Below are 26,839 nucleotides of genomic sequence, written 5' to 3' on the forward strand. Positions count from 1 at the left end.
TTTTTGTTAATGTTGTAAATACTAACACTGTTATATTTGATATTCTGATTCCAACAATCGGTTATCTGACTACTCTCAAAAGCAGCAGCAGCGTCTTATATTTCTTCTTCTTCATTTAGGCTGCAATTAGATTCAATAAGAATGAACCGTGTGCAACAGTCATGCATTCTACAATCCCTGCTGTCTTTATGAAGCCATCAAAAAGGATGAAGAAGGATCCAAAGACGACACAGTTGTGTGTGTGTGTGTGTGTGTGTGTGTGTGTGTGTGTGTGTGTGTGAGTGTATGTGTGTGTATGTGTGTGTGTGGTGCAACCCTGGTGTTGTATTGCTCTCTTTGTGAGGACCAAATTGAGTTTTACACCATCATAGTGAGGACAGTTCTGCATCTGGGTCTGTGCACTGTTTGAAGGTTGGGCTTTGGCATATAGTAGAGATGTTCAGGGCCGGAGAATGCATCATGTTAATGAGGGTCCTCACAAGTATATGTGTGTATGTGGATATACTGTACAACTTAACGTGTTTCATCTGCAGAGGAGACAAAGTAGACCCACCCTCCTCTGCTTCTTACTCCTGCTGCCGGTCTAGCTTTTGATTCAACTATGGACACCTTCTCAAACCACTCCTGCAGCTTCCCTCTCTCATGCCAACCCTCATGCTCAGGACCTTTGGAGCACTGATCATTTTTGTGTGCATATTTTGTCAGAATCTTCCTTTAAGCAGCGCAACAGATGTACGCAGAGTGTGCAGAGTATAAGATCTGTATTTCAGTTCCTGTCTACAGTAGTACAGATAACATGGATTATATATAAGCATTCTAAGGTAGAAGTTGTATGTTTAGTTAGTTTTTAAAAGATTATTATTGACTGAATCTGGTCTTCAAATGTTTTTCTTGCACATTAGAGCAATTCAACAATATCATAGAATCAAACTTGGAGATTGGATCAATTTACGACATTATGAAGAATCTGACTGAGGTTCAGTTTGTACTTTAAATGACCGATAAGTGTATAATTACTCAATGCCCCTCCTTCCTCTATCAGGCCCTGCAGCCGGATCGACCCATGTGGCGTTCAGGGAGTCAAAGGTCATGCGTTAACATGATTGAATGACAGCTCCGAGCCTTCTGCTACCGATTGAAGGATCAGTGCAAATGACTGGAGCCCATATCATATTACTAAGGCTAAGTTCACCAAGCAGAACAGCTGCTGTGGTATTTTCTGTCTGAAGCTCTGTAGCCGCCGCCGCAAACATGCGCTCATATTTAACAATTCAGAACAAGTTTGTCTCAGTATGGATGGATCAGATTCGTGACCACAGATTGTAGGAAAATAACCATTCTTGAATGTCCAGGCATGACCTGTGACATGCACCATCCAGGGTCAATGTGTGTGTATTTTCATTTGAGGAGATAACATGGGGAGATTAGGACATTAACCAATGCTTTGGCAGTCGGACGGCAGACATTAGATATGGGGAGCTGCATGACGCTGGCCTGTTGTGATGATGGTTTACGTGTGATCATCTGTACTGCTGAAAGACTTCCTGCCTGCCTGTCTGCCTGATTGCTACCCATTACATCATACTTCAGTGCCTCTGTGGCCTGTGACATCCTACTCACTCACACCAACAGGACAGAGACAATTCTATCACACATGTAGTTGCTTGTTTTGCTTTACCTTAGATCACTGTGACCTATCGTCACCTTTTTGAAGACGTGAGTTTTTTGAGTAAAACGAGAGAGAAATTAAAAGAGACAATATGAGAGGGAGAGAGAAAGAGAGGGGGAAAGCAAGACAGCTGTAAATGTGTGCTGGCCGGGCCTGATGAGTTGCGCGATGTCTAATTATCTCTGCAGCCAGTGGATTAGCGAGCTAACGCTAATGGCTGCCATAAGGCCGTAGGTCCCTGAGAACACACACACGCACACACTCACACATTGTGGATCAGAAATACGAGTGCAACCAGACAATTCTCCACACACAGAGAGGATTTCTTTTTGTAGCCTACTTAAAATGAAGGGTCCGTTGCGATATGATGGTCATTGAGTAAACAGCAGAAGGCACTGAGGCTAGGAGGAAGCTTCTGGGAGGACATTTTTGGCAGAGGGGTCCAAAGGAGTGGCTGAGTAGTGGTAGAATTTTGCTACGTGTGTCGTCTGCCTTCATTACTACAATTTTGCTCGAGTGTTTCTTTATGAACATGCCTCCTGCCGTGTTTCACCGGCACCCGACAGCTGAGGTTCACCACACATGCAACACCTCCATGTTGTTTATTCAGTCCAATGCCCCAGCCTGTCCTGCTTGGTCGCTCGTATGCGTGTTGATAAATTAGATTAGGGTCTCGGGCCTCTTGTTCACAGCATAAGACGACCGATTTGAAAGGGCCTGTAGTGAGATTGAGGAAGACGAACGACACAGGAGCGCTACACTCTGCTGGAGTTTGGTGAAGGTGAAAGGCACCGTCCTACAAGATAATTGACTAATTCGCATCAGGGCTCTTTGACAAACACCTGCAGAGGGTAATGGAGGAGCACTGTACACCTTTTAGTGAACGGTAACGCTGATGAGGCCATGAAAGGGAGAGGCCAACTGGGGAAGCACGAGAGAGAGAGCACTCCGACAGCTGAAGAATTCTCATTTCATTCACAGTGTGCATTATTAATGTCTAACCCATCTATTGTTCTGGCACATACACTTAGGGATCACATTGGACTAGTAATTATGGAGATGATATGATATGATGATGGAGAAGATTGATCTACAGTAAATTATGATCACACTCAAGTGTTTTCATTCAATATTAGCTTTTGCTGTTTGATATATCTCTTTTTAGGTATTGGTTTAACAAAAGATCCATTTGATGATTCTTAAGCAAATCCTACATTTGAGTGAACTATGACACATATGCACACACCTGCCTATATTGCAATATAATACAATTGTATTGTCACTTAGATGTACAGAGCTGTGAAGGGGTACGTTTAGGCAAACAGATCAGGAGTGAAACACAAGACTCTGGAAGCATAAGTGCAGAACAACAATATAAACAAAATCATAAAGAATAAATATAGAACTTGGATGCTTTGGCTGTTTTTTTGTTTTTTTTACAGTAGCTGCTGTTCCAAAGTTTCGGATCACTGGTTTGGCATTGAATTGATTTAAGGCAGCTGTGGAATACTCTGGACACTTCCCAGATATTTCACCACTATTGAGAAGGAAGTAAACAAACAATCAAATTCTCTATTGCAGCACAAAGAACAACCCAGAAAAGGAGATGAGGGTAGAAGACAGGAACACTGGCTGGCACAGCATTTTACACAGCTGGTGTTACAAGTCTGATCCCATTCTCATTCTTGACTAAGCGGAACAATTTTCAACATCTGGCAATATATGTGGAGGACGGCTCAACTTTCCTGGTCTTTAATTTGGGCTCCATCAATCTTCCTAGAAAAGCGCCAAGACCTCTCGGGGTGCTGGCAGGTGACATAATGGGAGAAACTGGGTGTCTGTATGAATCCTAGCCAACACCAGCCCGGGCCAGCAGGCCTGTTACTCAGTGCCCCCTTAGAATGAACATGCAAGGTCTTTACATAACCACGCCAGCACCCAAGATGACCCTCAAACTCTCTGTATGTGTCAGCCAAACTGGCCTGTTGTTCTCCCATTCAACGCTCATATGGTTCTAATGCAGATCTGGTGTCCCCTGCACAGAAATGACAAAGTTTTAGGTTCTTCAATAAGCTCAGGGAGTCAGAACTGAGCAGTTTGTAAAAAGAAATCCAAAGAGTTGATTCCTGACATTCAGGTTGATATGCATTAATTGTGTTGGCTTTACTGACCACCATGCTTGGTGGGAGAGATTGTCCAACCTGACAACGTCTTGGCAGGAGACACGACACAGCCGACTGTAGTGGGGGGTACAATGGAAAATAAATGGGCACCTGCGATCATTCGTTTGTGTGATTCAGTCTGAACTGGGAAGTAGAGCCTGACAGATACTGGACTCTTTAGGCAGATGGATATGATGACATGTCAGAAGACACTTATGAGTGTTTACCTAACGCGTGAATTCTTTAGACTGGTGCTCTAATATTTTTAAGAGACTAAATATGAAGATGAGTAAAACCCATTATTCCCTTTGTTTTGCCATAAAACAATCCTGGTCATTGATTTAAAAGTGCCTGATACAACCAGATAAAGTGTCTACCATTGTAGGAACAGCAACAGCTCTCCCAGTTGATTCATTCCTCATGTTTGATGGTACCGGTATATACTGTACTATACTGTTAGTCATATGGACCAAGTGTACCAACACATGAATATCATAAAACAAACTAAAAACAATAAGCTACACATAGATCACTGGATCCCAACTAGTCTAGATGCTGGATCCACATTTCTCAGCCATCAAAGCTCCTACACTGTATGTAGGATGAGTTTGGTAATAATGAGAACACAGAATTATCCTATTTATCTACTGACACATCTACACATAGCTGTACGAGATGGTCCTCAGATACGATAACTCCCCATTGAATTAAAGCTACAGGGAAAAAAGTGTTTGTTGTTCAATACACTTCTTTTGGTTAAGTCGACCGTACACTCGGGAACAACTCGTTAACACTCTCGGATCGCGACCCACCATTTGGGGAGCTTTTTGGGGAAATGATTAATAGTGTGACATTAAAATGGACAAAGAGTTCTGGTCCATTCATCAATCAAAGTATGAGCTTTATTAAGTGCTTGGAGAGCGGAGCATGAGGGTCTGTGTTCCAGCTGTCTCTGCTGAGGGCAGGGGAAGGATGTTGTAGCTGATGGGTGAAGACAACAGAAGGTCAGCAAAAAAGAGAATTCAAACTTTCTCTCACGGGAACCATCGCAATGGAGAGTACACCAAGCGAGGATACGGCATGTTACAGAATTCAGTATTTATTCATTTCATATATTACAGACGAAATGTCTTCTCCCTAATAAGTGACTCTATCTTGTGTGTATCTGTAATCTCTCTCCTGGCAGCCGTCTGGAGCCACTTTGCTAGGCTCCCATTAATGTGGTGCTGACTCAGCAGTGTGCCTCATTGCCCCAATTAAATAGCTTAACGCTTTGTACACTCTGGGGAAAACTTACACACTTGCTTGTGTCACAGTTACTATAACCTGACTACTCTACCAATTGTTCCGCTGCCTGTATACAACAGGAATTCTATTGAATAAAACAATAACGCATTACAGTATCCATCGGTGACATAAGCTGTGATTTTAGGGTCGAGCTGTGTGAAGGTTTGTCATATCTGAGTCAGGCAGTGGGAGTGACGGGGAGTACATCTGCTACTGTGGACGGGCAGGATAAATACACATGCTGCATTTGGCTATGTGGTATTTATATGTACATATTAATAATGTACCTGCATCTTTTTATTCGCTGGTATGCAGTAAATATTAATTCTTAACACAAGACACGAGTTGGAATTTATGAAGTTTAGCCTCAAAGCATGCAATGTAAAAACATTACATACAACACAGTCTGCTTCCCTACACCTACACCAGCGTCTGTCGAGGGATGAGCAACCACAAGCAGTTTACTGAGCTAACAAGCTACATGCTAATGACTCATAAGTAAAACTAAAATAAATTGTGCCTCAGCATATCATTTGCCACTATGTACTACATTTATCAAGATGTAATTCTGATGGGTTTAAGAGATTTTCAAACGTGCAGTGGCTGGCACAGTGAACATTTCACATTAATATTCATTCATAACAAACTGATTCACTGTATTCTCTGAACAGAATAGGGCTGTGTCGGCTGTTGCTTCAACCTGCCATGAGGGGGGGACCTGGGATGTAGAGGCGAAAAGGAGAGAAGTGCTAATTAAATAGACAATGATGGAATGTAATAGGTCTGGCATCTTTACTCTGCATCACTTCTCTGCTGGTCTCCAGAGTCGTTTCTCATTAATGTTGTCATAAACACCCACTCCTACTGTTTGTTTATGCATTTTAGTTTAAGCCCCAGAGAAGATAGAAATGAACACTGTGTCAGCATTTCTGCTTCAATCTGTGGAAATAAAGATGTAAAAATGGTGAGCTTGTGTTCACTTTGAGCTTACAGTTGAAAACACATGCAAGGGTGTCGATTATATCACGCATACCTCTACCCTTCACATTTTATATAACGGTCACATTCTACTCCAGAAAGGCTGACGTTTAATTTGCAGTGTAAACTGGGCTAATAAAGCACCCCTCCTTCTTCCACGTGGGATTATTTGATATTGTCTCACTGTGGCTCTCATTCTCGCTCTTCTTATTATCAGCTGTTAATATAAATGAAAGTGTATTCACTCACTGTCCCTCTGGTTAAGAGTCAAGGCGCATGCTTGAAAGTCAGGTATGCACAGCAGAGCTTACAGTGCTGCTGTGACATTGACACTCTCCTCGCAGCATACTCTCTCCAGGCACTAAATCACATTATCATACACATTATTTATTCATGCATAGTCTATTTATGTATTGACTTAGACAAACAGAGTTGTTGCTTTCATGCAGAAAGACTGCGGAGGAACGAAAGAAAGAAGATTAGACAAGCTGTTATTGGAGCGTGAGTGCATCCTGAGGCTTTACGGTTGTTTCTTGTCATTGTAGTGGCGTATCCTGCAATGGGATACGACGCTGACCCCCCCCCCCGCCCCCAAAATGTAATTGTGCTGTGTCGACTTCGTAGTGAATCACCTCCATGCATTTTAGATTGGGTGTGGGAAATGGATGGGCCTGCTATTCATTCCTCTTGCTCTTCTGCGTACATTTTCTTGGCTGAGCGGGCAGCAGATGAGTTATTTTGTCAATAAGACTGAAACTGATAGTGGACTAAATGTCCAAGAGACGTATCACATGACTGATTTCATTACTTTGCTTTAGATTGGTGCATCCTAGAGTTCACAGTTGGTTTTCTAATTTAGTTGAACTACTGCTCCTGTTCATGCTCTTCCTTATCATGCGCACTTCAAACTGGGATATCGACTCCTCCCTTAAATGCAGAACAGTCCTTGCTCACATTATCATGCAAAACATATAAACATCGTAAAGTAATAGCGGCACACATTTCATTATAATACCATTGAAGCAAGTTTCGATTTTCTACAAGCAATAGTGAACTGAACATAAACTAAAGGCTGCCTAGAGGGTTGGAGGATTTATTGTACCAAAAGGTCAGCATTAATGTGAAATATATGTAATTTGCAGCTTAAAGGATGAAAGACGCAAAACCACTTTTGTGATACATTTTAAAGGTTAGGTTCACTATCTTTCAAGTTTGTCGTAAAAACGATATTCAAGTGTCCTAATGACCATTCAAACAACGTGCTTTCAATGTAAGTGATGGGACGACAAAATCCACAGCAACAATGTTTTCCAAAGTTTATCTCAGGGTAATATGAGGATTCAGCAATCTGAGTTCATCAGCTGGTGATCCTCCAGAGTTTTAGTCTTGACCCCAAAAACAGCTGGGTCAATTATTACTCCTGTCAAATCTGATCCCCGACAACTGCCTGCGCTTGAAAGAGAGATGACCACACTTGTTAGACAAAAGCTCATTTTACAAAATGATCAGATGTTACTGGCCACCTTCAGCCTTTTTCCTCTCTGCGTCATTTTAATTTCTGTGATGCAGTCAAATTTGTAAATCGTTTGGACTTTTAAAACTCCTGTAATCTAAACCCGCCCACGTGAGGCAAAAGTCCTCTTGTGTAAGTCGCGGCCAGTGAAAATGCTTCTAATTAATAATGAGTATTTCAATTCTGGAGCTACAAATGAACAACACGAGGTAATTCAACTGGAAAATCTTTTTGTTGCATTAATCTTACACAAACAGATATTGATCACGTCCTATACTTCGGTGTTAATATCTCTATATGAATATCTAGCTGTCTGTGTTTGTAGTTCCAGGCTGTGCCATATATACACAAAGTCTTGCAGTCGTCTAAATTATGGATGGGATATTTACACAGATCGGTCCCCTTGAGCACCATCTTTTGTTGTTGCTGTGAGAAAGAGAAGAGAGAGAGAGAGAGAAACAGAAGCAGAGGAAACACCAGAGAATTTGGGCAATGAAAGAGGAATCAAGAGCTGGTGACACAGATCGAGCCAAAGAGCGTGTCAGGTGGATGTCGAGATAGACGACTAACTGTCTGATTGACAGCCGGCAGCAGACCTGCAGGATGGAGGAGGCAAGTCCATTGCTCTCTATCTGTGTTCTTATGCTCCCTGTAGCTCAACAAAGATGTACGGATATGATTTGAACTCATCCTCTGAGGTGCTGATGTGTCGTTCCGTCAAGTGTGTCTCAGACGACCGGTGAAACCAATATCTCGGTCTCTGTATCAGCCACCTTTTAATGTGGCGCTGGGATGCGCATCAGAGGAATTAAACTCAGAGGAAATGATGCTGCAGATAACTGACTTAATGTTTGCACTCGTCACTGTCAGCGACTCACCTACAGCAGACACACTCCAGCATCTCTGCTGAACAAACATCAACAAGATCTTTTCAAGAACTGCCTTTTACTACTTACTGTATAATAGCTGTCATCAGGGAATACTTCACCCACACGGGGGGGGGGGGAGTCTTGATGAATTGAAGCAAACGACAGTAGAATATATCAAAAACATCGAGTGAGACTTTTAATGTGGAAGTGTTTTAAATAGCGAGGTTTTAGCAACGATTTTTGTGTTTGGGAAGTAGTGAGCAGACGACTGGATGAATGAGACTTGGATTATACTTTTATGAGGTGTGTGTGAGTGTGTAAACAGATGTTTTGATATAGTTTTATAGTTGTTAAACGCGGCCCCCCCATTTACTTCCATTCATCAAGACTTCTCCGCTTTTTGGATTCTTCTTTCACTGTGGAGGCATGCGAGAAAAACTAAGTTTTCTTCAGGAATTGAAGGTAACACGGGGCGAGTAATTAATATACAAATCCTCATGTTGTAAAATAATATAACCATGTAGGCAAAATAGAGTTCCTGACTTCCTGAGCAGTCTGTGTGTGTTTCTGTGTGTGTTTCTGTGTGTGTTTCTGCGTGTGTTTCGTGTGTGTTTCTGTGTGTGTTTCTGTGTGTGTTTCTGCGTGTGTTTCTTCTGCGTGTGTTTCTGTGTGTGTTTCTGTGTGTGTTTCTGTGTGTGTTTGCTGTGTTTCTGTTCGTGTGTTTCTGTGTGGTGTTTCTGTGTTGTTTCTGCGTGTTGTTCTGCTGGTGTGTTTCTGGTGGTGTGGTTTCTGTGTGTTGTTCTGTGTGTGTTTTCTGTCGTGTGTTTCTGTGTGTGTTTCTGTGTGTGTTGTCTGTGTGTGTTCCTTCTCGCTGTGTGTTTCCTGCGTGTGTTTCTGCGTGTGCTTCTGCGTGTGTTTCTGCGTGTGTTCTGCGTGTGTTTCTTGCGTGTGTTTCTGTGTGTGTTTTCGCGTGTGTTTCTGTGTGTGTTTCTGTGTGTGTTTCTGCGTGTGTTTGCTGCGTGGTGTTTCTTTCTGCCGTGTGGTTCTTTCCTGTGTGTGTTTCTGCGTGTGTGTTTCTGTGTGGTGTTTCATCTTGTGTGGTTTTCTGCTGGTGTTGTTTCTGTGTGTGTTTCTGTGTGTGTTTCGGTGTGTGTTTCTGTGGGTGTCTTCTGTGTGTGTTTCTGTCTGCGTGTGTTTCTTTCTGCGTGGGGTGTTTCTGTGTGTGTTTCTGTTTGTGTTTCTGTGTGTGTTTTCTGTGTGTGTTTTCTGCGTGTGTTTCATCGTGTGGTGTTTTCTGTGTGTGTTTCTGCGTGTGTTCTTTTGCTGTGTGTTTCTGTGTGTGTTTCTGCGTGTGTTTTCTGCGTGTGTTTCTTTCTGTGTCTTCTGCCGTGTGTTTCTGTGTGGTTTATGCGTGTGTTCTGTGTGTGTTTCTGTGTGTGTTTCTGCGTGTGTTTCTGCGTGTGTTTCTTTCTGCGTGTGTTTCTGTGTGTGTTTCTGCGTGTGTTTCTGTGTGTGTTTCTGCGTGTGTTTCTGCGTGTGTTTCTTTCTGCGTGTGTTTCTTTCTGTGTGTGTTTCTGTGTGTGTTTCTGTGTGTGTTTCTGTGTGTGTTTCTGTGTGTGTTTCTGTGTGTGTTTCTGTGTGTGTTTCTGTGTGTGTTTCTGTGTGTGTTCTGTGTGTGTTTCTGCGTGTGTTTCTTCTGGTGTGTTCTGTGTGGTTTCTGTGTGTGTTCTGTGTGTGTTCTGTGTGTGTGTTTCTGTGTGTGTTTCTGCGTGTGTTTCTTTCTGCGTGTGTTTCTGTGTGTGTTTCTGTGTGTGTTTCTGCGTGTGTTTCTTTCTGCGTGTGTTTCTGTGTGTGTTTCTGTGTGTGTTTCTGCGTGTGTTTCTTTCTGCGTGTGTTTCTGTGTGTGTTTCTTTCTGCGTGTGTTTCTGTGTGTGTTTCTGTGTGTGTTTCTGTGTGTTTCTTTCTGCGTGTGTTTCTGTGTGTGTTTCTGTGTGTGTTTCTGTGTGTGTTTCTTTCTGCGTGTGTTTCTGCGTGTGTTTCTGCGTGTGTTTCTGTGTGTGTTTCTGCGTGTGTTTCTGTGTGTGTTTCTGCGTGTGTTTCTGTGTGTGTTTCTGTGTGTGTTTCTGCGTGTGTTTCTGCGTGTGTCTGCGTGTTGTTCTGCGTGTGTTTTTCTGCGTGTGTCTGCGTGTGTTTCTGCGTGTGTTTCTGCGTGTGTTTCTGTGTGTGTTTCTGTGTGTGTTTCTGCGTGTGTTTCTTTCTGCGTGTGTTTCTGTGTGTGTTTCTGTGTGTGTTTCTGTGTGTGTTTCTGTGTGTGTTTCTGTGTGTGTTTCTGTGTGTGTTTCTGTGTGTGTTTCTTTCTGCGTGTGTTTCTGTGTGTGTTTCTGTGTGTGTTTCTGTGTGTGTTTCTGTGTGTGTTTCTGTGTGTGTTTCTGTGTGTGTTTCTTTCTGCGTGTGTTTCTGTGTGTGTTTCTGTGTGTGTTTCTGTGTGTGTTTCTGTGTGTGTTTCTGCGTGTGTTTCTGCGTGTGTTTCTGTGTGTGTTTCTGCGTGTGTTTCTGCGTGTGTTTCTGTGTGTGTTTCTGTGTGTGTTTCTGCGTGTGTTTCTGCGTGTGTTTCTGTGTGTGTTTCTGTGTGTGTTTCTGCGTGTGTTTCTGCGTGTGTTTCTGCGTGTATTTCTTTCTGCGTGTGTTTCTTTCTGTGTGTGTTTCTGTGTGTGTTTCTGTGTGTGTTTCTGTGTGTGTTTCTGCGTGTGTTTCTGTGTGTGTTTCTGTGTGTGTTTCTGCGTGTGTTTCTTTCTGTGTGTGTTTCTGTGTGTGTTTCTGTGTGTGTTTCTGCGTGTGTTTCTTTCTGCGTGTGTTTCTGTGTGTGTTTCTGTGTGTGTTTCTGCGTGTGTTTCTTTCTGCGTGTGTTTCTGTGTGTGTTTCTGCGTGTGTTTCTGCGTGTGTTTCTTTCTGCGTGTGTTTCTGTGTGTGTTTCTGTGTGTGTTTCTGTGTGTGTTTCTGCGTGTGTTTCTTTCTGCGTGTGTTTCTGTGTGTGTTTCTTTCTGCGTGTGTTTCTGTGTGTGTTTCTGTGTGTGTTTCTGTGTGTGTTTCTGTGTGTGTTTCTTTCTGCGTGTGTTTCTGTGTGTGTTTCTGCGTGTGTTCTGTGTGTGTTTCTTGCGTGTGTTTCTGTGTGTTTCTGTGGTGTTTCTGGTGTGTTCTGCGTGTGTTCTTTCTGCGTGTGTTTCTGTGTGTTTATGCGTGGTTTCTGCGTGTGTTTCTGCGTGTGTTTCTGCGTGTGTTTCTGCGTGTGTTTAGGTGTGTTTCTTGTGTGTGTTTCTGTGGTGTTTCTGCGTGTTTCTTTCTGCGTGTGTTTTGTGGTGTTTCTGTGTGTGTTCTGCGTGTGTTTTCTGCGTGTGTTTTGGTGTGTTTCTGAGTGTTTCTGCGTGTGTTTCTGCGTGTGTTTCTGTGTGTGTTTCTGTGTGTGTTTCTGCATGTGTGTTTCTGCGTGTGTTTCTGTGTGTGTTTCTGTGTGTGTTTCTGCGTGTGTTTCTTTCTGCGTGTGTTTCTGTGTGTGTTTCTGTGTGTGTTTCTGCGTGTGTTTCTGTGTGTGTTTCTGTGTGTGTTTCTGCGTGTGTTTCTGGTGTTTCTGCGTGTGTTTCTGCGTGTGTTTCTTTCTGCGTGTGTTTCTGTGTGTGTTCTGGTGTGTTTCTTTCTGCGTGTGTTTCTGTGTGTGTTTCTGTGTGTGTTTCTGCGTGTGTTTCTTTCTGCGTGTGTTTCTGCGTGTGTTTCTGTGTGTGTTTCTGTGTGTGTTTCTTTCTGCGTGTGTTTCTGTGTGTGTTTCTGTGTGTGTTTCTGCGTGTGTTTCTTTCTGCGTGTGTTTCTGCGTGTGTTTCTGTGTGTGTTTCTGTGTGTGTTCTGCGTGTGTTTCTCTGCGTGTGTTTCTGCGGTGTTTCTGTGTGTTTCTGTGTGTGTTTCTGGTGTGTTTCTGCGTGTGTTTCTGCGTGTGTTTCTGCGTGTGTTTCTGCGTGTGTTTCTGTGTGTGTTTCTGCGTGTGTTTCTGCGTGTGTTTCTGTGTGTGTTTCTGCGTGTGTTTCTGTGTGTGTTTCTGTGTGTGTTTCTGCGTGTATTTCTGCGTGTGTTTCTGCGTGTGTTTCTGTGTGTGTTTCTTTCTGCGTGTGTTTCTTTCTGTGTGTGTTTCTGTGTGTGTTTCTGCGTGTGTTTCTTTCTGCGTGTGTTTCTGTGTGTGTTTCTGCGGTGTTTCTGCGTGTGTTTCTTTCTGCGTGTGTTTCTGTGTGTGTTTGTTTGTTTCTGTGTGTGTTTCTGCGTGTGTTTCTTTCTGCGTGTGTTTCTGTGGTGTTTTGAGTGTGTTCTTTCTGGTGTGTTTCTGTGTGTGTTTCTGCGTGTGTTTCTTTCTGCGTGTGGTTCTGGTGTGTTTTCGCGTGTGTTTCTGGTGTGTTTCTTTCTGCGTGTGTTTCGTGTGTGTTTCTGTGTGTGTTTCTGCGTGTGTTTTTTCTGCGTGTGTTTCTGTGTGTTTCTTTTGCGTGTGTTTCTGAGTGTTACTGTGTGTGTTCTGTGTGTGTTTCTGTGTGTTTCTGTGTGTGTTTCTGTGTGTTCTGTGTGTGTTTCTTTCTGCGTGTGTTTCTGTGTGTGTTTCTGTGTGTGTTTCTGTGTGTGTTTCTTTCTGCGTGTGTTTCTGTGTGTGTTTCTGTGTGTGTTTCTGTGTGTGTTTCTGCGTGTGTTTCTTTCTGCGTGTGTTTCTGTGTGTGTTTCTGCGTGTGTTTCTGCGTGTGTTTCTGTGTGTGTTTCTGCGTGTGTTTCTTTCTGCGTGTGTTTCTGTGTGTGTTTCTGTGTGTGTTTCTTTCTGCGTGTGTTTCTGTGTGTGTTTCTGTGTGTGTTTCTGCGTGTGTTTCTTTCTGCGTGTGTTTCTGTGTGTGTTTCTGTGTGTGTTTCTGTGTGTGTTTCTGCGTGTGTTTCTGCGTGTGTTTCTGTGTGTGTTTCTGCGTGTGTTTCTTTCTGCGTGTGTTTCTGTGTGTGTTTCTGTGTGTGTTTCTGTGTGTGTTTCTTTCTGCGTGTGTTTCTGTGTGTGTTTCTGTGTGTGTTTCTGTGTGTGTTTCTGTGTGTTTCTGTGTGTGTTTCTTTCTGCGTGTGTTTCTGTGTGTGTTTCTGCGTGTGTTTCTGTGTGTGTTTCTGTGTGTGTTTCTTTCTGCGTGTGTTTCTGTGTGTGTTTCTTTCTGCGTGTGTTTCTGTGTGTGTTTCTGTGTGTGTTTCTGCGTGTGTTTCTTTCTGCGTGTGTTTCTGTGTGTTTCTGTGTGTTTGCGTGTGTTCTGTGTGTGTTCTGTGTGTTTTCTGGTGGTTCTTTCTGGTGGGTTTCTGTGTGTGTTCTGTGGTGTTTTGTGTGTGTTTCTGTGTGTGTTTCGTGTGTGTTTCTGTGTGTGTTATGTGTGTGTTTCTGAGTGTGTTTCTGTGTGTGTTTCTGCGTGTGTTTCTGTGTGTGTTTCTGTGTGTGTTTCTGCGTGTGTTTCTTTCTGTGTGTGTTTCCGTGTGTGTTTCTGTGTGTGTTTCTGCGTGTGTTTCTTTCTGTGTGTGTTTCTGTGTGTGTTTCTATGTGTGTGTTTCTGCGTGTGTTTCTGCGTGTGTTTCTGTGTGTGTTTCTGTGTGTGTGTTTCTGCGTGTGTTTTTCTGTGTGTTTTTCTGTGTGTTTCTGCGTGTGTTTTTCTGCGTGTGTTTCTGCGCGTGTTTCTGCGTGTGTTTCTGTGTGTGTTTCTGCGTGTGTTCTGCGTGTTTCTGAGGTTTTGCGTGTGTTCTGTGTGTGTTTCTGCGTGTGTTTCTGTGTGTGTTTTGAGTGCGTGTTTCTTTCTGCGTGTGTTTCTGTGGTGTTTTGTGTGGTTTCTGTGTGTGTTTTGTGTGTGTTCTGTGTGTGTTCGTGTGTTTCTGTGTGTGTTTCTTTCTGCGTGTGTTTGTGTGTGTTTTTGTGTGTGTTTCTGTGTGTGTTTGCGGTGTTTCTTTCTGTGTGTGTTTCCGTGTGTTTGTGTTCTGTGTGTTTCTGCGTGTGTTTCTTTCTGTGTGTGTTTCTGTGTGTGTTTCTATGTGTGTGTTTCTGCGTGTGTTTCTGTGTGTGTTTCTGTGTGTGTTTCTGTGTGTGTGTTTCTGCGTGTGTTTTTCTGTGTGTTTTTCTGTGTGTTTCTGCGTGTGTTTTTCTGTGTGTGTTTCTGTGTGTGTTTCTGAGTGTGTTTCTGTGTGTGTTTCTGCGTGTGTTTCTGCGCGTGTTTCTGCGCGTGTTTCTGCGTGTGTTTCTGCGTGTGTTTCTGTGTGTGTTTCTGTGTGTGTTTCTGCGCGTGTTCTGCGTGTGTTTTCTGTGTGTGTTTCTGCGTGTGTTTCTGCGCGTGTTCTGCGCGTGTTTCTGCGTGTGTTTCTGTGTGTGTTTCTGCGTGTGTTTCTGTGTGTGTTTCTGCGTGTGTTTCTTTCTGCGTGTGTTTCGTCTGTGTTGTGTTTTCTGCGTGTGTTTCTGCGTGTGTTTCTGCGTGTGTTTCTGTGTGCCAGCCTGCTCCACTCACGGTTAAACAGTTTTCCTCGGTATCATGCATCAACATAATGACGTACTCATGAAACGCTTACGTAACAGCTGTAGTCTCTCCTCCTTCCTTTGTAAATTCAGTCACGTCCAACGAGAGCTGCAGCCAAACTGAATAATACATCTATACTTTTCTAGCCCGACCTCCGCTTGTATTCCACTTCTCTATCTCCCTCTCGCTCTCTCTTGCTCACAAGGATAAGTACATGTGCTTGAGCCCTTCAGCAGGCACACAGACACCCATCAACAGGTTAACTGACATCCAAGTGTAGCACTACCAGTCATGGCCCTCTTTTTGCAACAGAAGACAGAGCGATACATTGCAGAAAACATATCAAGAGCGAGTTAATGCATATCTTACCTATCAGGAGGTCTGCAAAGGAAAGCAATTTCTGCAATCATAGTACTCTATTGAGGGGTAGATGATAAATGAGGCAGTCAAAGAGCCTGAGTGCCAGACAGTGCAGGGTATGGAAGCATGCTTGGAGCACATGGGGATTCTTTTTTGTTTTGTTTTTTACTTTACTGTGTGTAACCTACTCGGGCATATCCTCATGCTGCGATGAGTCTAAAGAAGTATATAGAAATAGATGGTAGGAGTGAAGGTTGCAGAGGGAGAGATGGAGGGAGGAGATGCAGCCACCAAGACCATAGACCTACAGGCAGAAGCAGAGGCAGCACAGGGAACAGGAGGGGAAAGAGGGGACTTGCTGACTTGCAGTCTATAGCGGAGTACATCACTATTTAGTCATGAATATGAAACATTTCAATCTCACATGGTCTTCAGGACAGAAAGATAACAGAGCTTCACATGTATCATTCTATGAGGCCAGTTGAAATGAAAGCACTAGAATTGCCCAGTCATTGAACTCATTAGGGCAGCAGCTGCCTCCATCTATTACCCTTTTCTTTTTGCACTTTGTTTTGGTCTGTGCATGCGCCTCAGGGTGGCAATGACCGAGTTAATGGTTTGGTGTAGGGAGGGGCTACAGATGCTGTGCTCCTCACTCAGTCAAACATAAGAGGTATGCAGGCAGACACATACACACTCGTACAGTACAAACACACCACGCTGGACAGGAGCAGAGGGGCCCAGGGAGAGATGCCCTCCTACAGGTGCTCTGTGAACAAACATGCCCGAAGCAGTCGAGTCTTACACTATTCTCAAACACGCACACAGACTTCCACACTCTCACACACGCGTTCGTGCACAAACACACACATGCTAGAAAGGGGGCAGAAGCACACACCAGATGCTCTCGAAAAATGGGACACGAATGAAAGAGAACTTTAGTTTGAAGGGGCGGAGAACTATCAGTTCATACAGAATATGAGAGAGAGGGGAAAACAAGATGGGAGTGGGCGGGGGATACGAGGAGCATCAGCAAATCAAAACAAGGAGGGGGTGCGAACAAACCTTCGGCCTCTGTGTTCTCTTTGTGGATGGCTTGCTTCAGCGGGCAGCAGAAGATTTCGTGACACTTAGCACGAAAGGGGGACCCTTTACTCCTTATATCCGCAGAGTGGATGGAGTCCTGCCGTAACATAATGTACTCCTGGGTACCTGGGGCAGCGTCATCCTGGACTGCGGTGGTGCCATAACAGAATGAACTGGGGTTAGAAAGTTCACCACAACACAGAAAACTAAAGAAAACAACAACAGCAAAAACACCAGGCAGAAACACAGGCAAACACAAATACATCACATGTTAGCAACAGCAACAGTAATATAGTAATATAGCACATAGTGACAGAGAGAGGAGGAAGAAAGAGGAGAGAGGGACAGAAGAGAATAGGAAAAAACAGAGACATGCTTAGATCAAGAACACCAAGTTCACAACATAACTCAAATTAAAGACAACCAACAACAGTGGGGGCTGCATTAAATACATCCTTGGTTGCTGAAAAGGAAAAAGTGATAAAATAACATAAAGAAAGGGGGAAAGGAAACAGTTCAATGCTCAACATATTTGTTATGGCAGGCTTTTAGCAGACGCAGAACCACGAGCTGCTGCACTTTAATGGGCGGGTGACCGTAGGGCCGGAAGAGGAGTAAAAGGTTGTTCGATTTGCAGGGCAAGCGTGCAGCCTGCTCCAGTGTGCATACCAAGTCAGCATCACTGAATCTGACGCCCCCCTGTTCACCACGTATCCACCCGATTTACTGTACGAGTTGGCAAACGGATGCAAAGGCATGCAGCAGGCCTCCAGAGCACGCTGGAGCGGCCAGATTTGCTGCCATGAAGTCCTGCTTACTGAATGTGACGTTGAGGAGAGCTTCTATAGCGTCGCTCTGCATGTCTATAGGAGTTGTGTACTGGGATCCTTTGGACAGCCCTGCGTTTCTGTCTGAATGTATTGGATCTGCTGCATCTGTCCTCTTCTGGGCACAGTCCCTGCTTGGCTTCGATCATTGACCTATTTTCTCTGTGTTGATGGATTAGCTACGAGCGAATAAATTGCATCTTCTTTCCTTGTGGAGTTCAGCGCCATGCGTCTCTCTGACCGTAGAGAAGGCTTTTAAAGCGTAGCCACTACCGAACAACCCCCATGTTTAATCCCCCCCTGTGTGAGCAGCATAATTATTTTCAGTTTAACTAAACTCACCAGAAAAGTGGCATCATGACAAGTGTTGAAGATTTACACACGGAACGGATGTCCCATTTTCACACAGAGTTTGTTCTTCACGACTCGAGATCCACTCCTCTCATACTGCGATAATATCACAGTCTTGTAGCGCATGTCACTTCAGCCAGCTTTATTTAGAAAGCTGAAAGATGAATGGACTACAGTAGCGCCTCAGTTTCTACTCCCTGTAAGAATACACTAAAGTGCTACATATAAAGTAAAACATTATGTAGACAGGCTCCCACACACTGAGTGGTGAAAATACAATGCTGTGTATCACACAGAGTGTCTTCTTCACAAAAATAAGATCAAGAAGTCTCTTGTGTGTCAAACAAAAACAATAACACACTGGTAAAAATACAATAAAATCACATGTATTAGAGGCGCATGGCTCCGATTAATATTGTTTTAAATAGTCCTTTTAAAGAACGAGCATGATTAGAACATACTGTACACTGTGTACACACTACACAGAAAAAGCTGTGTAGTGAAAAGTACTAATTAGAATTAGAAATTAGGGCACACTGATTACAAACATTAAACATAACGTCAGTCCATGTCAGCCTGATGAGAATGTAACGTGAAGGTTTATATACCGTATTGAAACATAGCTTTGTGAATGAATCCAGAAACTATTTGACTATACTGCTCTATTGACTATTGAGTAATAATCAGACCTGCGTGGGTGCAATGTTACAAGCAGCAAACTACAGCAAATGTCTGCTTTGTATTCATAAACTCGACACACTCACCATTATTGGAGCCAACTAGGAATAAAGAGCCAAAACCTTTTTGCGGCTGAACATTTGGCTGTAGCTTTTTGTAATTCACAAAACCCTTTTTTGCACACATAAACATTAAGAGTATTTAATGTCATTGTTCTCCATTTCACTACAGGACGCCAAATTGGTCGTAATAAGAAGTAAAGTGACGCAATTAAAAGGAAAATGCAACATACAATTATATCAGAGATAAATTGGTTAAGGACGGGGAATAACCTCTGAGTCTAAGGCAAAACAACTTTGTTATTGTAAGCATAAAGGTATATAAAGAATTGGAGACTTTAACTTAACAATATAAATAGCTTCTAAAAAGACGCCCAAGATGAATTCTATTCTGGTTTGGCACAGCCACGGTAGAATCTACTTAAGATGGTCGTTGATAAAGATGTTAAGGACAAAAGATGATTGACAGTTATCACTTTCACAGAAACAAAAAAAACAAAGTCCCTACAAGAGACAAATTGGACTCGCTGAACTGTTATTGATCTTTGCATTCATACTGAAACTGACTGAAACAAACAATTCTTTCAAATGTCAACAATATTCTAATATGTTGTATTTAGTTGCTAACATAGCAGGGCTTGGGCAAAAGGCAGCAGTTGACCTCATCATTTAAAAGTCCACTAACTGGTCAGTGCGTGTCTGATGATTCTGGAGTAGTTAAAGACTTAAATATCATAATGAAAACTGAGCTCACTACAGAAGAACAAAAACCACGCCTTTGGCAGCAGAGCATATAACTTTGGCCACAGGTCGTGGAAACTGATCCAAAAATGAATTCTCATATGACATCGAGAGCAGGACCACTATCCAGTAAGTCAGCCATTGTCTAACACAAGCCTCCCTAGTATGTTTACCCCACACTCACACACACACACACACACACACACACACACACACACACACACACACACACACACACACACACACACACACACACACACTAACAGAAAGCAGATAATCACGCTTCCACACCCAGTGCAATGAATCACCACATGCCCCTGTCCTCCGGGTCTTATCAGTATCTCTGTGCGTCCTTCAGGCTCCTGGATGACCTGCAACAAAGGTCCTGAATGCCCCTCAGTTACTATCCATTACCGCCCCTTCGCCAAGAAAACCACAGCACTACTGAAACTTTAATGGTGCTTTGGTATGACAAGAGAGGAGATCTAAGTTTCCTTTCAGGAATATGACCCCATTCTCTGGCCCTGAGGCACAGAGGTGATGCTACTGTACTTGATCCAGTAGAAATTGAGCTAAACTAATCTCCCCCTTTTTACAATACCGGTAAACTGCACCCATTATTTGTACCGTGTTGTTTATACGTGTACTGCTGCTGTGACATGCAATCCCCCCCCCGGGAATAAATAAAGCATCTAGAAAACAACAATGTATACACACATATACACACTATCCTCTTTAAACTAGTGATACCCTGACGTTTTCCTTGTTGCTTGATCGGTTTCTTTTCTCCCCAAACAAATGAAGGGTTTGTTTCATCCGCACAAGACGGGGGTTAAGGTGCACTGACATCGTCCACAGGTTAGCTGGCAAAGGGTCAAACTTCAAACTGCTTACTGGCACAAACATTAATGCACCCCGCGGTTGTTTTTCTCTCTTTCATCCTCGCTGTCCTGTCTGCTCATGTTTAAGTATCCCTCACTGAGCTCAGAGCTGAGGTAGAAAATGTCAGCGTGAAAGACGAGGAGAAAAGATTCAACTTCAAATGTCTAATTCCAGCCCCCGTTTATTAATGAGGCCGAGGTGATAAAACTGAGTGACGGTGGGGCTGAGAGGACGAACAGAGGAAGGGGTGGGCATCACCTTTTACAGCCTATCTCCTTCATCCTTGCCTCAGCCTTGATGAAGAGCGCATATTGGGATTGAAGGAGGCGTGATGAATGACGCAGCAGGACCCTGGGACCTCACTCTCTATCAGACCAGCCACTCAGAGTGAGCTGTCACCCGGGTTCATAATAGTCTGTGATCTACAGGCACCAGTGTTGCCACACTGGACCTTCAGCACACTGCAATAGATGTCCTTGCCCCACTGACAGGAATAAATCACATATTAAAGCGAAACGGGTACAAATAGGTGGAGGGGGGGGGGTGAGGTGCATCTTGCTTCAGTTAGTTGCTCATCTATTTAAGGCCCCTTATGAAAGACGGGTCATGTTCAGGTGTTATGGCAACCTTATGGTAGATGTGCTATCCGTGTATGCAGTATTTAACCTATAGCACAAAGCCATACGCTGTTCTTATGTTCAAGTGTGAGAGCAGGAGAGCAGGCTTAATGGGACAAAGTGTCATCAGTGACACTCAGGCTCATAAATGCCACATGCCTCATGTTCAAAATGGGGTTCAAGGATGTGTGCAATCAACTGAAGCACTGTCAGGCCCAGGGCAATGCACCACACTTCCATATATGAGGTGCAATGTGCACAATTTACTCAAGTCATGGCTGATATCCATCAAGTAGGTGGAAGACATTCATCATGACTTGACGAATAGCATACTCACTAAATTAGAATCAGAATTAAGCACAGAAACGTAGCCTGAGCTTTGTGTTTCCAAAATAGCCTGGCCTCAATGTGGCTTTACAGGGAGCAGAATCTAGAACATTGTCTTCTGGGATGCCTTCGTTTCAGTGCGGCTCCATCTGAAGAAAGAATAGTTTTATTTTGGTTGGAAGTCACCTTGCAGGCAGCCGAGAAAATGAGTCGAGTTGAACTTGAGGTTTTCTTTGAAACACAGAATGAGCTAGAGTTTTCATTCATGGGCTTTCATACCTCTAAGCTCATTGTTTCCCTCTCTCTCCCTACCCCTCCCCCCCCTCTTTCTCTCTCCTCCCTCTCTCTCTCTCTCCCTCTCTCTCTTTCTTTGTCTCTTTATCTCTCTTGTTCTTTGTTCCTTTGCCTTTTTTGTTTGGAAAACTTGGAAAACAAATTGTAGACTTTTTTTTATCAACACATTAACCACTGCAGTGGGATGACAATTACATATAAATACAATTTATATATAATACAAAATTAACGTGAAGCAAAATGTAAAATATCATGTGTTTTTCAATATGTTTGTGAATGCTCCAGTGGCAATATATTGTAACTTAATTGGAGTCTAATTCCAATAATATAAAGAAGATGTGATGCAATACAAGATGATCAACAATCAATGTATGCCAGTAAGCAGTATGTAAAGAAGCTATGAATCCATCTCGGAGGGAAGTCTTCCATCTTATTCTAATTATTCATTTAGAAAGAAAGCCCCGAGGAGCGGCCTCATCTTCCTCACATCTCCCATGTCCATCATGACAGTGAAACACACACACTTAAGGGAATGTCCACTGAAATAAGATTTCAGAATGTATGAGCACAGCTAACCTCTGAGGCAGCTGCAGGCTGTATGATGAGGGGGGAACTCTGGGAATGAAGCACAGAGCCATGTTGAGTACAGTCACTTCCACTCTGACAGACTGCCACATACAGTACTGTACAAGCCCCATCATCGTAAGGTGTCTGTGTGGTGGGGAGAGCCAGTGTAATACTTCCGACTTGCCGCTACAACTTGCCTGCAGAGATGAATGTGATGAAAGTGCAGTGAAGGCCCGATGATTGACACATACAGCGCTCATATGAAAAAAAAGTATTGATCCAGCATCAAAGAGTGGCCTTGCAGAGAGCCTCGTTCTTCCTTAGCCTCAGGGTTAGTAGTCCATGCACACACTCATGCAACTCCCACTTGATGAGTCAGAGAAAGGCTATACGTCGTATGCCATGTGTTTAAGAGCATGTGTGTGTGTGTGTGGTGGGGGTGGGGTTTGGGTTAGAAATGTGGAATATCACACTGATAAATGAAGGAAAACACAAAAAACTGGCTTCCAGTTTAATCTGTGATGTCAGGAAGTAGGACAGAGGTTCAAAATCACTGCATGGGCACACACAGTCCATTAAGCACTCAGAATAGTGTTATAATATCCCGTTAACATCTTCCAAAGGCTAAGTCCCCTCACACTGTACAAGAGCACAACAAAGTGATGTGATTTCAGTGGTGCAGCAGTATCTACTCTAAACACCTTGTTTCCTCTAAGTAACTAGAGGCTTCAAGAGGTTAAACTACCGAACAAGCAAAGATTAGAAGTCAGGAAAAACAAACTAATTGTAGCAGAACAAGTCTTTGCTCCTTAAGTTCCAACAACAACATATCTATATAAACTATTCCTGTTTCACCTTTTCACCCTGGGAAGCACATTTTTTTCTCACCCAATAGTTTTATATTGGAGCTTTAAATCCCCGGAATACATCTGTTGGCTTGAAAATATGCCAAGTCGAGAAAAATCAATATGAAGAGAGAGTATTTGGGTCTAAACTCACTCACTCTCTCTGTCTCTCTGACACACACACACACACACACACACACACACACACACACACACACACACACACACACACACACCAATGTCAGGTTCACTGGGACAGACACACTCCATGGATCGCTACTGCAGGAGAATTAAATGACAATTAACAGCTAACGAGCAAATAGGATTGTAAAGCAAATGCTGTACAACTGCCTGCCCGTCATTAGGCCTTTGAGATTGGGAGGACTGAAACATTGATTGGGAGGAGGTTCAAGTGTAATAGGATCAACAAAGCCTGAGCAGTAACCAAGTGGCTTATGATACATCACGTGTCAAATCCGCTCCGAAGTCGCATATATTTCACATGTGCTCCCTTCCCATCGAATCTGTGCTTGCTGTCAAACATCACACAATAAGGTCATGAGGATGGAAGGATCTTTTTCCGGTCCATCCCTCTATGGTTTGCCGGCAGCTGTGTTTTATGAGGTGTGGTTCATCTCCAGTCAAGGATTTTAATAGGAAACATCCGTCTTCTTTTTTTTTATCATAAGACGATTAGCACAGTGTCGACCACCTCCTCCACAGAGTGATCCTGAACTAGTGAACTAAACGCATCAGTGCTCAGCTCACTGCTGTGTGTTCAGTTAAGTGCAAAACAGTAACATGACCCACGCACATGAGTTTACAACCTATGTACAAAAATACATAGTCACAGTATGCTTTATATATTACCTTATACATCACGCTGAATATTACAAACTATTTTTATTTTGACCAAAACACTGACACAGTGACGGTGCATATAAAAATCATTATAAAGCCGTCATAATCAATTAAATTATCAATTAAAGTAAAAAATATATTATATATATATGTATATTTTCTTTTTCTTTATATATATATATATATATCTTTTTTTATATATTGTTTTGAACAGAAAGCCAAACATTAACTTTGATATAACATGTCCTGCTTTATAAAAGCTGAAATGACAGTCTCTAGCAGCAGAGTGACTCGGATCCAAACACACAGCTATATAAACATATTCTAAATTCTCCGCCAAGCTATAACGAGTGACACATACACTGTGAATCACTTTGGGATACGGTATGAGACTAGAAAGATGTTGATGTATGTGTTGAATCAAACTAGTCCCTGCCTTTATGACAGCATACAAATAAGAAGGCTTACAGTATACGACCTTAGTCAACAAAGTGAGAGCAACATAATTTACCTTTTACAGTTCCCATAAAGACTGCACTGTAGTAAAGTACAAACTGCTTTAAAGTTTGCAAAAGTCACAAATGTGTCCTTCATTGGCCCAGTAGCCATAAATGCTCAACACAGAAAGAAAAGAAATCAGAAAATGTTCTCTTCCGACAGAACGCTGTCGTCTAGAGAACTGATAACAGGAAGCAATCTCAGTGTGAGACCTGCAGCTCAGAGCGAGAGTGACGGAGAGTCTGAGCTGCGAGATCATGACGCACAGCATAACCGACGGCAACGTGTCGGACGGAAATGTTCAATCAAAATGCAGACATCTGATCCCAAAACAATCTGTTGACTATTTAAAAGGTGCGTAAGAGCATCAATTACTGTAAAATATATATACTATATACTATATTAACCCGCTGAAGGCTGCGCCACATATGTTTGTTTTAGGCAGAATAAATAGCAATATATCATTTGAACATTACACTTGCTATTTAGCAGGGCCGGCAGTCACGACCCTGCGTGCACTTACTGATGTCTCAATGCATGGCTGACGAAGTGCTCGGACCAGCAGCTCTCTCTTTCTCTACATCCTCTTCATCATGATCTCACTCGCATTTGACAAAACCCTGTTGGGCTCAAATCCAATCGAGATTAAGAACAATGGTAACACAAAAGGTACCGCAGTTCCAAACATTAAATTATATATATTCAAACAGTTATGTAATGATTGCAAGCACTATAAAATCATATCACCACTAAACCTTCACAAGTTGTGACAAGCCTCTTTATTAATTACTTCACCAAATCCGAGCGTCACTGCCAAAGCCTGTGTTCTTGGCAGAGCGGCGATGGAGGGCAGCATCTTCCTCTGCCCTCTGCCAACCAGATCAGATCCCAGATGGGCATCGAAGCCACACACACACACATTATGCAGTTTATTAACACACTTTTTTACAGCCTTTCCTGTTTTGTTAGAGGAGGTAAGGTAGCAGAGGGAGAGGGGGCGGTGAAGCAAAGGCATGTGTACAGATTTAAAGAACAAGAGTAAGAGGTGGAGCGGAGAAAAGGAGTGACCTCAAAACGGCATCGGTGTGAGACTCGGCACTGCAGAGATTTTACTGAACGTTTGCAGCAAACACAAACCGGCTTTAAAATGTGTCTTTTATTACAGAGCAATATTTTACAGAGAAACGGAAGGAAGGAGGGAAATGAGACGGATCATTTCCCTTTACATTTACAAAAAGTTGACATTAAGATGCATCGTTATTTGTAAATGAATGAGATTGGAATGAAAGGTTAATGCCTCTACGTCAGGGGTGTCAAACTCAATCACACAGAGGGTCACAATTAAAAACGGGGACTACGTCGCGGGCCGAACAGGGTCAACATTTATTGAGCGGGATAGACATATTGGATAATATTCATGATGCATTCATAATGCTCTGAGTCTTCGTAGCCGCAGTTACTACTTCATTAATTACTGAATAGGTTGTAAATCTTTCACACGTTTCTACAAGTAGACATTTTGCTGTTGTGTCTAAGTCTCATGGACATTCTTTTACTTATTGTCCTTATTACATTAGTAGTAAGGGTATGTGTTTGAATGCATTGGTTTTGGTTTGACTTTGTGAAGCTTAGCAAGCACCAGAATTAAAATGTTGAAATAATAATGAAGCTAAATTGTAATATGACAGAACATGAAGTTTGGGGAGCGTTTGAATAATGTTCTTTATCTATACAAGTAAACATGTTCTGTCTGTGTCTCACTGATATACTGTAGAGGTCATACAAAATCATATGAACATTGCCAGAGGAGACGATGGGAGCAAAGAGGACTGTCCCAAATAAAAATGAGAACAATCGCTCCTTACATTACTGCATAAGTGAATAAAATAGAAACTAGCAGAGAAAAGGATTATGCTCTTATTATGGCTAACCCTTTTGCTATATTAACAAGTGAAGAACACACTGTCAATTCCAATTGAACCAAGAGTCCCAACTAGCTTTGCCTTGATGCAGGATTACATAAAGGATTCAAATCCAGGCATTCAGAGAGAGGAGATTTAGGAACAGCTAACGCCAACGCTATCTGAATCATCAAAAAATATGGGATTAGTGTTTGATGGCTCAGTTTCCTGATGATGCATTTTAAGAGGGACACAATCCACACACACACACACACACGCACGCACACACAACACACACACACACACACACACACACGTATCCTTTAGTTGTTTTGCATGTGTCAAGTTGGGAACACATCCAGGCATGTGTTACTCTTTGTGATGGGAACCACGCAGGACGAGCTGAACTGGAACAAATAAGGATGCTCCAGAACAACGGCCCCTTATTGGAGACCGTGGTCCTTCAGAAATTTAAGTGACAGAAGAGTTCACCAATCAGACAAACATGTTTCTTGTCCCATTCTCATGTGCTCCTCGCATGTGCAGTAACTCGTGCTTTCAAATTCTATTAGAATTTCACTGACCATATCGCACTTTGGCTCAACTCTTTATGCCGTAAACATAGATGCTAAATCTTAATACATTTTACAAATTAGATTCCCATGAAGTACCATGCAAAGACTTGAAAACAACCCAAGGATTGCAGTTAATCTGACCCAGAAAGCTGTATAAATAGACCCATGCTGTACTTTGGAAAGTCTGGATAAACTAGAAATAGAGATTCTGTAGTGATCTTTTTGTTTTTGCAGACGTATAAAATGACCCAGTCTGCAGCAGCGGCCAAGTAACAAAGCTAACCAAGGTCATGTCTGTTCCTGTCTGGTAGAACAAACCAAAGTACACTGCATCATTGTCATGCAGCCCA

General features: G+C 42.8%; 1 protein-coding gene across 5 annotated transcripts in view; it reads right to left on the reverse strand.

The window, feature by feature from the left end:
* fgf13a (fibroblast growth factor 13a) overlaps positions 1-26,839 on the reverse strand; it is an 86,280-nt gene that overhangs the window by 32,999 nt on the left and 26,442 nt on the right. For 3 of the 5 annotated variants that reach the window (XM_029441201.1, XM_029441200.1, XM_029441202.1), the window contains exon 3: positions 16,446-16,613. The exons of 1 other annotated variant lie outside the window; for it this stretch is intronic. In XM_029441201.1, coding sequence (XP_029297061.1) covers positions 16,446-16,613 — 168 coding nt within the window. Of the gene's footprint in view, positions 1-16,445; positions 16,614-24,536; positions 24,633-26,839 lie in introns of those variants that run through there. One more of the 5 variants, XM_029441204.1, reaches the window with a different exon arrangement.

This window comes from Cottoperca gobio, chromosome 10, assembly GCF_900634415.1.
Source record: "Cottoperca gobio chromosome 10, fCotGob3.1, whole genome shotgun sequence".
Taxonomy (NCBI): domain Eukaryota; kingdom Metazoa; phylum Chordata; class Actinopteri; order Perciformes; family Bovichtidae; genus Cottoperca; species Cottoperca gobio.